Below are 12891 nucleotides of genomic sequence, written 5' to 3'. Positions count from 1 at the left end.
TTTGCCTTTGAGAGTGATAACCCACCTGAAACAGTCCAACACGGACCCCACCACATCATCTGCCAGCTCTCTGGGAAGCCTTCCAGCCATCCTACCAATTCTGAAAAAGAAAAGCAAGAGTCCATCAGCTGTACATGACCACCTTGAGTAAGTTTCCTATTAACCCAGAGTAGGACAAGCCTCAAACATGGCCCAGCAACCAACCGTGCCCAGGACACAGCAGGTGATTCCTTAGGCATGTGAATAGGTACGTGGTCACCTTTCTGCACAATAATCTGTCTGGACACTGAGCTCATTAGTGATAAGAACCCCTGAGTACTACTAGACAGATGCACAAACTCCAACCTTGGCCCCTCACTGACCTAGACTGTTGCACTTGGATAGCCCAGGCTCTGCACAGAGGGAAGCCTGAGGCCTGAAGTCAGGCCCAAGAGAAGGATCCTTCCAGCTGTCTCACTGTGCATGCCTTAGTCTATCCCTCCCAGCAGGAAAGACTGGGCCCAAATACATCTACTGTTGGCATAAATACAAATTCCCATGGCAGTCCACTTCGCTTGTGATGCCAGGGAAACCTGTGAGCAAGAAACAGCACTGCCTCACTTTACAGTTACCACACAGAGTCTCTTCAACAACCTAAACATCTAATTTCTATTAATCAACTATTGATAATATTGGCCTCACACCACTTTAGGAAGCCTAGAACTTAACCTCAGTATTTATTTATTTATTTATTTATTTAGGCAAGATATCACTATGTAGCTCTGCTGGCCTGGAACTGGAACTTCATATAGATCTAGCCGGCCTTGAACTCAGAGTAATCTGTCTGCCCCTGCCTCCCAAGTGCTGGGATTAAAGGCATGTATACAGGCAATAATTATCTTCAAGTGTACATTATAGGAGACAATAGTTCTATCAGTTGAGAATCTACAAAGTATTTACAACTCTTAAAACCCACATAAAGTTTCTTAAGGAATGAAGAGGCGACACCTGCCCCTCGCCTCTGCCCCTCAGCACCCAGGGCATCCATACATACCCTTTAGCTGCAGACCACCGCACTATCGTGTCCTTGTCCTTCAGCCCAACCAGCAGTTGCTCTGCAAGAACCAGGACACAAAGAACCATCAACCTGGATGAAATATTAGTCCTTTTGCTTATAAATAAACTATCCCACCAATCCTACACTTCGCTATGTAGGAATGCACTGTAGAACTGTGTGTTCTATGTATGCCAAAGAAGACATAGTGTTGAGAAATCTTAATTTCAGCCAGCCACAGGTTACACTTGCCCATAACCTCAGTCCCTGAGAAGCTGAGGCAGGAGAACCTCTTCAAAGCACTTTGGAAATTCCAGCACTCAGGAGGCAAAGGCAGGCAGATTTCAACTGAGTTCCAGGCCAGTCTGGTCTACACAGAGTTCCAGGCCAGGCAAAGCTACACAGTGAGACCCTATCTATGAAAAATAAGTCTTTATTGTATTTTTTTTTCACATTAGTGGAGGAATGGGTATGATGTGGGCATGCCACTGCATGAATGTGGAGAGGAGAGGACAACTTCTATGAACTGGTTCTCTTCCTCTACAACATAAATCCCAGGAATCAAACCTGAGTTGTCAAGTTTGGTCCCTTTAACCTCTGAGCCATCTCACATGCCCAAGAGGTCTTATTTTTATCTTAAATGCTATCTTCGGTATATGAGCATATTGTCTTCATGTATGTATACGTACCATGTGCATGACGGGTACCTGCAGAGGCAGGAGGGGTCAGATCCCCTAGAACCCGAGTTACAGATGACTGTGAGCTATCTTATAGGTGCTAGGAACCAAACCAGCTAGAGTTCTAAACAGCTGAGCTATCTCTTCAATCTTGGACCTTAAATTTAATTACAATGACTGCTTTAATCACAGAGAAGGGCATTTCTTCTAACAAGTGGAGCCAACCCGATAGGACAATCAGGAAGGAACAGATACCTCCCCAGGCAAAGGCCTCTCTCTGTTAGCCAATAGAAGGGGCGGTCAAAAGAAACAAACATCTGAGAAGGCCTCCACAGAGAAAAATGAGATTTGGGGGGGACCAGCACAGAGGTGGTCAGAAGGTTATCCCAGGTCACACATCCCTGCAAGCCCAGTATGGTCCCAATGTTGGCCAGAGGGAAGACTCCAGAAGAACTGACATGAATAGAGCTAACATGTTGGCATGGATATACAGCTACAGGGTTGGGTGGGAAGAAACAAGTCAGCAGCCCTGAGTGTAAAGCAGCCTGCCTACGGCAAGCCCAGACTATACTACAGAGGGAGGCGTGCATGCATCTGCTACAGGTAGGCTCCACTTACCTATCACAGTTTCCACCCCCTCTGGGACATCATAGTCTTCATCACCATCAGAGGTCAAACTATCAGACAGCAGCTTCTGTTCACTCTTACCCGGAGCACGGAGCTGCAGGTTGGCAGCCAAAGACCGACAGCCACGCTGATACCTGTGCAGAACAAAACCATCTCAAGTTGGTAGATTCAACCTGGCCCTAAAAATAAAGTTTTTGGTAACTGGTATCATCAAGTTAGCATCCCTCAGAATCATACATGATGCCTGCGGAAATCTCACTCCATACAAACCTCAAAGAAAGCCAACCTAGGCCAGGCACATGCCCTGATTCTACAGAAACTTCCACAGCAAAGCTTCACTGCAGAAGGCAATGCAAAGCCTGACCATACGGTGCACATGAAAGATATCAGGGCCTCACCCTGTCCACAAGCAAGTGGCTGCCTTCACCAGCTGCTTGGCTTTCTGGCCTCAGACCAGACCACAGGGCCTATATTTTACCTGTAGGCCAACTACAGCTCTGAACAGGTCTCCCACTTGCCTGGGAACAAGAAAAGGAGTGCCAAGAAAACCCAACTCATGGTCACCACTACACTGTCACCTTGATTCAAGTCTTGACCCCCAGCCTTGACCAAGAGTCAAGACTCCTAAGAGTCAGCTAGAGTAACCAAAGCTCACCTCCAAAGTGAATTCAAGAGGCAAGTAGCTTCTGCCTGGTCCTCTACCCTGTGAAGAGCCCCATGTGGACCAAGACAGGGTGCTTCCCTCCCAAACAGAAAATCATGTGCACCACCTTCACCTCTGCCCCACAGGCACTGTCAAGACTGCAACATAAACACGGCACAAAAGTGCAAGCAGTCACTGTGTGAAGCGCTACACAGATCACTAGAGAGGCACCAGCTACTGAAAAAGAACACAAAACTCACACAGTCTCCTGCACACCCTGAGTAACTCCCACAATGAGAAAGTACAAGATAGGACCCAAGAAGACCAGGGAAAGCAGCATGGAGAATGCAGAGCTCAGGGGATGTTGGGGTCACTGGTAAGTGAGACCAGTAGATCAGAAGCTCCCGCTCTCATGTAAGATCCACAGGAGAAGCGAAACATGTCCTGCAGAAGGCAGCTGCAGCCTCAGAGAAAACTGAAATAACCTGACTAACAAAACTAAAGCCAAGACCAGACAGGAAAGTGGATGCACCTAGCACTCACAGCCTATGAGGTCCAAACTGCAACACGTGCAATGGGAAAAACCTGTAGAAAGTAGCCTAGGAAATGTAACAAGAACCGAAAAATAAAAGCGATAAAAAGAGGAACTGGGCATGGTAACACATGCTGCCCTCCCAGCACTTTGAGATGGAAGCAGGAAATCAGGAGTTCAAGGCCAGTCTGGGTTATGCATAAGTGGGGAGGGAAAAATCTGAAGGGAAAAAAATGGAAGAGAAAACAAATACTAGGAAGAGGGTGAATTTAAAATTCAATCATTAGCCAGCACTCGCTTCTTTGATCCCAGCACTTGGAAGGCTGAGACAGGGGGAACTCTGTGAGTTCAAGGCTAGCCTATTCTACAAAGCAGGTTCCAGGATAGCCAGGGCTACATAGAGTGACTGTCTCAAACAAAACAAAACAAAAATTCAGTCATATTTTGGTTTGGTTTGATTGTTTTTGAGCAACAGGGTCTTCCTATATATAGCTCTAGTAGGCCTAGAATTCACCATGTAGAAGAGACCAGCCTTGAACTTTCCTCCTGCCTCACATGGTGACAGGATCAGGAGTGTGTGTCAGCATGCCTAGCAAAACCTAATTCTACTAATGATTACCGAATTATATGTGATAAAAAAAAAATATAGACTAAATTAATTTTCCTTAGGTTAAGGTTCCCTGTACTACCTGTGAGTATTAATTGAACACATCTGGTATAGGTCTCTGACAGCACCTCCGAACACATAAACCAGATCTAGTACAGGCAAGTCTTGTCCAATCAGCCGACTGCCTCGGCAAAACAGAAGGCTGCCTCTCCAACCTGCCAGCCTCTAACCAGATCACCTTCTAGGTCTTGGGTTTCACTGGCTTCCACACTGTGTCCACATCCTACTGGCTTTGTTTCTTTGGAAAATTTCCTTGATGTTTTGATAATAAATTGCTAGAACATAGCCTACAAAATGACCTAGACTGAAGTGTGTACTGAACATGTGAGGGATATTTCAGTAAGACATCTCTAAATCATAGCATATTTCTTTGGGATTTGCTACACACTGGAAAACGTTTTAACTAAACTTAATTCTTCCCAAATCACACACATTAATAATTGAATGCAGCTCAGTAGCACAACACTTGCATTAAGCCCTGGGTTTAAGCTCCAGGACAACAAAAATGATATTAACAGCACCAACAGCAACATCGGCAGCACCTTCCAGACATGGTAGCACAGGCCTAGAATCTCAGCACTTAAGACTGAGGCAGGAAGAGTGCAAATTCAAGGCTACCCTGGGCTACACAGCAAGGCTCTGTCTCAAAAGGAAAAAAGACTGCTCTGTGAGGACATTAGAAGAGTCTGTGTCCACCAGCAGAAAAGAGATGTCTGAAGAATAAACCTTCAACAGTGAGGTAGGTTTTCTCGCAGAGAAAGCCAGAACCAACCAGGGGCAGGTGCGACAGAGCGGCACCTTAGGGAAAAGGTTCTCCAGCTCCACTCTAGCTTCAGCTACTCTAACTGAAGACACTGAGTCAGAAAATAGCCAAAAGGAAAACCACTCCCCCTTCGAAACCAGAAACACTCAGACACCAAAGGGAAAATGAAAGCAGAAGACAGTGTTTGGTCTTCAGCCTACACAGCCCCCTCCTCCTGGGAAAACAGCAAGGTCCTAAGCCTGACTTACCTCCACGTGGCCACCTTTGGCTTCAGGAAAGTCAGCCCCAGCCTCTGGACAAGCTTCACACCAAGCTTCCGCAGTAAGGTGTGACTGCTCTCAGGGAGTCTACATCCATCAAGGCACTGGAGCACAGTGTTGGCTGCGGATGAGAACATGCGACTTGATGTGTCAGGAGGCAGCTTCCCTGAAACACATTGATCCCACAGGCCCAGGACTGCGGCAGATAAACCACACTGAATTCCTGAGTCCTGGCCACAGGACCCCTTTCCTCCCCGGGTTATCTGCCAAGAACAGCTAATATGAAGCCTATTTATTGTCCTCACCATGCAGCAAAAAGTAGAAAAGGCCCAGAGCACAGGGAAAGCCATCTTGCTGCAAGCCTGATATAAGGCATGAGAGACACAGGGACAAGTGTGGGCAAAAGAGATCATTCAAGTGAACCGGTGCTGCTAACTCAGCACTGTGCTGGAATGGAGGCAATGGTGGGGCAGGAGACTGACCCAAGAGAGCATAATGAGATCTCCTGCATGAGACCCTGGGTTACAAGGCCATTCAGGGAGTAAGGTGGGGCAGAAGAATATGATCATGGCATTCTGGAGACAAAACTAAAGCCTAGGACAGGATCATAGAGCTAGGTCTCAGAGATGGAACATGGACTAGGATAGTCAGATTAATTAATTAGATGAGCTAGCCTAAGCTAGGTTTCTGGGTGACAGCCTAAGCTAGGCCTATTCTCTTATTCATTATTCTTCCTCTGGCAGGTCCAAGAAAGCCCACTACAAAGAGGGAATGAAGTAATGGGAAGGAGATGTAAAGTGATGGAGGAGGAAGAGGAGACAGTGGGAGGAAGGTGAGGGAGAAAGAGGAAGGTGAGGGAGAGGGAGGAAGGTGAGGAGAGGGAGGAAGGTGAGGAGAGGGAGGAAAGTGAGGAGAGGGAGGAAGGTGAGGGAGAGAGAGGAAGGTGAGGGAGAGAGAGGAAGGTGAGGGAGAGAGAGGAAGGTGAGGAGAGGGAGGAAGGTGAGGAGAGGGAGGAAGGTGAGGAGAGGGAGGAAGGTGAGGGAGAGGGAAGAAGGTGAGGAAAGGGAGGAAGGTGAGGGAGAGAGAGGAAGGTGAGGGAGAGGGAGGAAGGTGAGGGAGAGGGAAGAAGGTGAGGAGAGGGAGGAAGGTGAGGGAGAGAGAGGAAGGTGAGGGAGAGGGAGGAAGGTGAGGAGAGGGAGGAAGGTGAGGAGAGGGAGGAAGGTGAGGGAGAGGGAGGAAGGTGAGGCAGAGGGGAGGAAGGTGAGGCAGAGGGGAGGAAGGTGAGGCAGAGGGGAGGAAGGTGAGGGAGAGGGAGGAAGGTGAGGGAGAGGGAGGAAGGTGAGGGAGAGGGAGGAAGGTGAGGGAGAGGGAAGAAGGTGAGGAAAGGGAGGAAGGTGAGGGAGAGAGAGGAAGGTGAGGGAGAGGGAGGAAGGTGAGGGAGAGGGAAGAAGGTGAGGAAAGGGAGGAAGGTGAGGGAGAGAGAGGAAGGTGAGGGAGAGGGAGGAAGGTGAGGGAGAGGGAAGAAGGTGAGGAAAGGGAGGAAGGTGAGGGAGAGAGAGGAAGGTGAGGGAGAGGGAGGAAGGTGAGGAGAGGGAGGAAGGTGAGGAGAGGGAGGAAGGTGAGGAGAGGGAGGAAGGTGAGGGAGAGGGAGGAAGGTGAGGCAGAGGGGAGGAAGGTGAGGCAGAGGGGAGGAAGGTGAGGCAGAGGGGAGGAAGGTGAGGGAGAGGGAGGAAGGTGAGGGAGAGGGAGGAAGGTGAGGGAGAGGGAGGAAGGTGAGGGAGAGGGAAGAAGGTGAGGAAAGGAAGGAAGGTGAGGGAGAGAGAGGAAAGTGAGGGAGAGGGAGGAAGGTGAGGGAGAGGGAAGAAGGTGAGGAAAGGGAGGAAGGTGAGGGAGAGAGAGGAAGGTGAGGGAGAGGGAGGAAGGTGAGGGAGAGGGAAGAAGGTGAGGAGAGGGAGGAAGGTGAGGGAGAGGGAGGAAGGTGAGGGAGAGGGAGGAAGGTGAGGAGAGGGAGGAAGGTGAGGAGAGGGAGGAAGGTGAGGAGAGGGAGGAAGGTGAGGGAGAGGGAGGAAGGTGAGGCAGAGGGGAGGAAGGTGAGGCAGAGGGGAGGAAGGTGAGGCAGAGGAGAGGAAGGTGAGGGAGAGGGAGGAAGGTGAGGAGAGGGAGGAAGGTGAGGAGAGGGAGGAAGGTGAGGAGAGGGGAGGAAGGTGAGGCAGAGGGGAGGAAGGTGAGGCAGAGGGGAGGAAGGTGAGGCAGAGGGGAGGAAGGTGAGGGAGAGGGAGGAAGGTGAGGAGAGGGAGGAAGGTGAGGAGAGGGAGGAAGGTGAGGCAGAGGGGAGGAAGGTGAGGCAGAGGGGAGGAAGGTGAGGCAGAGGGGAGGAAGGTGAGGCAGAGGGGAGGAAGGTGAGGGAGAGGGAGGAAGGTGAGGGAGAGGGAGGAAGGTGAGGAAATGGGAGGAAGTTGAGGAAGTGGGAGGAAGGTGAGGAAATGGGAGGAAGGTGAGGAAGTGGGAGCGATGTGGTGATAAGAGGGAAGTTGATGATGGAGAGGAGATGAGGTGACAGGTTAAGGAGAACAAGGTAAGGCGGGGAATGAAACAGTGAAGGGTATCAAGAAGAAATGATGGGGTGAGAGGAGACAGGATGAAGTGGAGGGGAAAAAAGCAATGGGGGAATGTCGCAGGAAAACACCGTTGCTATGGGCTCCCAGGTGACCTAGGACCATGCTTACTATTACCAGGCCCCTCTAGGATTAGGTCGGGGCACTTGGAGTGTTGCAAGACCCAGATCTCACACATTTTCTATATCTCAAATAGGCAGAATAGTTTATTGAAGTTATATGAAAGAACACAAAGTCAAAGAACTATGACAGTGTCCAATGCACAAAGCTACAGGTTCTTAGAGCAGCACACGTGACTATAAACCCATGAACTCACAGCACAAACATACTCTCCTTCAAATTAATCTTACCATAGGGTAGACAGTCTTCACGTTTTCCATGCTTAAATATTTGAGCCTGAAAAATAGCATGTTTTAAATTCATTTCCAAGTTTAAAACGTACACAAGTTATCAGAACAAACTCTGCAGCTTCCAGAATTTTTGCTGAGCAGACACCAACAGATTCAGTTCGTGATAGAGGAGAGTCTAGAAAAGGGATCTTCTTCTGTCAGGTCCCTTCATAGCAAGAGTACATCAATGGAGTCTAGTCCTCTGAGGAGCTTAGATCCTAACCTGTAGTGTGCAGACTGAACTGGAAAGAAATGAGAAAGTCTCATCAAGAGCTACAGATCAAAGGGTCCACACAAAAGTGAGAAGCCACGGAAGTTTTTTCCTTATTACTCACTACCTTAATCAAACCAGGAGGAGGGTCTTACCCTCCTTAACTCTCACAGAACTGACTTCTACCCCCTGCCACAGTTTACCACTGGATCTAGTTCCTCCCAAGCTCTCCCTCCCTGTCATGGTAGCTGCACACCATGCAGTCTCTGTACACGGTACTATGAATTCATCTGGAGGGCAGCAGGCAAAAAACTATCTGAACTTCACTAGAACTAATTCTCTCTCACTAGCATACTAAAACACTGGTCGTCGCTAGAACACTGGTCCTCCTTCAATTATAACAACGCTTCTGTCAACTCCTGGAATTTGATCTTGACATCCGTACATGTACTGTGAATAGCATGCACCCATATTCACACATATACACACCACATATACACGAATATATATATATATGTATATATATATATATATATTTTTTTTTAAGAACTCTAGTTCTCTTCCACTAGAACACTAGCCCTCACTGAACACTGATCCTCACTAGAATTCTCACAGGAACACCAATTTTCTTTCACTAGAACACTGGTACCACACTGATCCCGAACATTTACACAGAGGAAAAACACAAGCAGACATGGTGGTACATGCCTATAATCCTAGCACTTGAGAGACAGAGACAGGAGAATCACCACTAGTTCAAAGCCACCCTGGTCTACACAGCAGGTTCCAAGGAGCCAGAGTTACATAGGAAGAATCCTGTCTCATGAAACAAATGGGCAAGTAAAACATAAGCTTAAACACACAAGCTATAAGCATTTAAAATTGACATAGACACATGGAATGGCATTAAAGAACACATATATACATATGCACCAAATGCAAGACCAGGTCCTATCATCTGCACTGGAGCCTTCCTGTTAGTTCCCACCACCAAACACACACACACACACACACACACACACACACACACACACACACACCCCTTCCCAGCACCACCCAGTGCCTATTAAGAGAACCCACAAAAGTCTGTGATGCTTGTTGGGTCCCCAAACCCCACGGTACTCAGGAGGACACTGGTAGTGACAATGGGGAACCTCATCTGAAAGCTGGGGCACCACAAGGCACAAACTCTAAAATCTATCGAAACAAGGGTTCTACAGTGCAAGCTGTGCCAGGCACTAGAGCAATGGTAGGCCTCTGTCTTATTGGGCAGGACAAAGGAACCCAATTGTTTCAGCTCCCACCTGGGAACTGAGATTAACCAACCACAGACTCAAAATGCTGGCAGTCACAACCCCTTAGCAGAAACCACACTATACTTCTTCTCAACCAACTCAACCCTAGTCTGTAAGTGATCACTCCAGACCCAACGGCATAGACTGCATCACTTTAACGTACTCAACATCAGTGAATGGCCAGCCAGGACATAATCACTTCAGAAATACCATGTCACAGTTTGGAAAGTCATTCCCAAAATGCTTAGTGAGTCAGGATTCATAGAAAGAGAATTCTCTGGACCCCATCACTGCTCCCTTACAAACCTGTATAGGCCTCAGAGAGGTCCAACCAAGGGCAGCCTTGGTTTGGGCAGGCCATAAGGAACCCATCAGTGGGCCCTTGGGCTCTGGGCCTTCCCATTCACTAACTATACCTACCCCACTGAGCGGCCAGTGATGAGAAGCAGCTCAACAGAAGGGAGTGCTCTCCCTCCTCCCCACACACACAATACACTATACACTGTAACCTTGGAGCTGCTCTGGCACCAGGATTAAGAAAGGAGAGAGCATGGTCTGCTGGGTAATCTGACCATCTGGGACAGAGGTTGGCTAGCCCCAAGCCAGTCCAGGTTTGCAAACTGTGAATTCAATTAGTTCAGACTCTGATCATAAGCTCATGGGTGAAAATACGTAAGTTAGATACTTTTCACTTTTAAAAAGTTAGGTTAACATGCTACAGTGAGTATATGAGCAACACAAATTGGACTTGGTGTTTTTTTTTTCCTCTTTGTTTAAAGGGAAGTCGTAAAGGGGTTGGGGGTCGGGGGACATGGAAGGACTGGGAAGTGAATGAGAATCAATAAAAACATTAAGTTAAAAGAAAAAGTAGGGTCAAGCTTCACATGCATAATCAACCTTTACCTCTAAACTGCTGTGTATCCTGTAACTCCAGAGAACCCTCCCCCCACAGGCTTTAGGGATCACATATTCCCTGCAAAGCAGACCATGGCTGGAAACACAAGGCAGAACAAAATCCAAGGAACAGCCATGGGACTGGCCTCAGTGCACCTTACAGGGCTAGTGCATCCCAGAATCCCCAAAGCACCCCTTCAGGGATGTACCCACCTCCCAAAGGTGCAGGCCGCCCTTGTTCCCTTTCTTAGTCATGGGTAGGGAAAAAAAAAAACCAGAGCCATCTTAAACAAAAGACAACTTACAAAAACAAGAAAACTAAAATGAGCCAGTTTACCTATATTACAAATATACCTGAACATTACAGGCTTCCTATTTTTTATAAAAGCCATTCAGGTTTCAACCAGTTTTCGTTTTTTTTTTTTTTTTTTTTTTTTAAAGATTTTTATTTATTTATTATATATAAGTACACTGTAGCTGTCTTCAGATACACTAGAAGAGGGCATCGGATCTCTTTTACAGATGGTTGTGAGCCACCATGTGGTTGCTGGGAATTGAACTCATGACCTCTGGAAGAGCAGTCGGGTGCTCTTAACCGCTGAGCCATCTCTCCAGCCCCAGTTTTCAAAGTAATAGTTAAAAACCCTGACTGTCTTTAGCTTTAAAAAAAATTGCTAAAACAAATGTTCCTAATTTTTCAAAAACCATGAAACACTGTGCCACCAGCTACAGACGTAAGTCAGGGGCACTTTGCCGAGTCACCTCCTCAGCTGTCCAGTTACAGCAGCGCACAGGTCCACTGCTACCCACGTGGCTGCTGAGTGAATACTGGCATATGCTCCCTGTGCAAGATCTAATTAGGAATTGTTCCCTAAGGCCACACTGGGCTCTAACACTGATCAGTGCCTTGCAGTGGATGGGTATTAACAGAGAGGCCCGCAACTTGACAACGTGCACAGAGAGACTTGGAGTACTTGATCCTAAGTGGGATGTCTCTATCAAACGCCTCCCCTCAAGACAGAGAATCAATGTGGGAAGACAGTTAAAGCCAGAGCTGATTTCTGTGTCTTCCAGGTACACACGTATGAATGCACAGAGACTGTGGCAGTATATACAAGACCTGCACAGGTTCAAGCCAAATAAGATCCCATCACTGAGCAGGCGAAGTGGACGCAGTTCCAGCCCTAACCACGAAACTATTTGTAAGTGATACCCGCTGACAAAGAAAAAATTAGTTTTTCCGTAAGGTGTCGCTGGGCACATCAACCACACTTCAGGGCAGGCCCCCATGCCCAGCATGTGGGTTTTGCTGATTTATATGAGCTTTTTGTTCCGTTTTGTGTAAGAATTCCCTGTCTTACTGGTCTTTTGCTTGTTTTTTGTAATGGTTTCCATTTTTGTGTTTTTATGGCAAGTCTTTGGGTTTTGTTTTGAAAAAGAGAACATAAAGGTGGGTAGGTAGGAAACACATCATACATCATATAGTTTACACAGGAGTCATACATTTAAACCATCAACATCTCTCAAGCTGAAATCTGGAGCCTACAGGTAGGGGGCTCAGAAAGTGTCACACATAGTCAGTTCCTGAGCCAGTGGGTAAATAAAGACAGTCTCACCATGTGTGAGACACAAACCACGCCAAAAGAGAAATGAGACCTCAGACATCAATAGCTTGCCCCTCTACAGCCCCCCATCTTGGGGCCGGGGGAGGGGAAGAGGGGGTCAACGTGCAAGACAGCAGGCCAGGTGGGTACAGTGGGTAGATGTCGCCCTGACTCTAGGCACATAGCCATGTAGCAGGCTCCCCAGCAGCAAATGCCCAGTCGGCCTCCTACTATCCCCAACCCCACCACCCCAACACACAAACCAAACAAGCAGCATGGCCCAGAAGACAATCTTTATCTTCATGAGTATAGCACCAGTTCTTTGCACCCTGACCCATTCGAGGAGTTTCAGGTGTCACTCCCAAGGCCGTACAGGTTCTGAGCACACGCTCAGAGAAAATCAGGAAGATACCAACTCTCCTTGAAGCACCCAGGAAAAAAGTTTGACGAAAGGGAACCCTTCCCCTGGGGGGAAAAAATGAATATAGGATTTTTACTTTTTACATAAAAGGCATCTTCACAACATGGAGAAGGTTGGAGTACGAGGACCACAAGTCTATAGCCAGCATGGGCTATACTTCATTGTAAAAATCTTTCTTCATAACACTTCCCCTTTCCAGTGCTGATCAGTGAGAACGTCTCTCAGTTTCAGAGGAACTTGAACAGTCACACTGATTCATA

General features: G+C 47.7%; 1 protein-coding gene across 4 annotated transcripts in view; it reads right to left on the bottom strand.

Annotated features, from left to right (window-relative positions):
- Tbcd (tubulin folding cofactor D) overlaps nt 1-12891 on the bottom strand; it is a 159163-nt gene that overhangs the window by 112795 nt on the left and 33477 nt on the right. For all 4 annotated transcript variants that reach the window (XR_015630115.1, XM_087569203.1, NM_001271364.2 and 1 more), the window contains 5 exon segments: nt 8168-8213; nt 5191-5323; nt 2329-2471; nt 1034-1094; nt 26-100 (listed from right to left, as the gene is read on the bottom strand). Coding sequence is in view for 3 of the 4 variants with exons in the window: in XM_087569203.1 (XP_087425329.1) it covers nt 26-100; nt 1034-1094; nt 2329-2471; nt 5191-5323; nt 8168-8213 (458 nt within the window). In the remaining variant the exon portion in view is untranslated.

Source organism: Rattus norvegicus, chromosome 10 (assembly GCF_021556685.1).
Source record: "Rattus norvegicus strain SHRSP/BbbUtx chromosome 10, alternate assembly SHRSP_T2T, whole genome shotgun sequence".
NCBI lineage: Eukaryota > Metazoa > Chordata > Mammalia > Rodentia > Muridae > Rattus > Rattus norvegicus.
The sequence above is the reverse complement of the archived record's forward strand: the minus strand, read 5'-3'. Positions and strand labels throughout refer to the sequence as shown.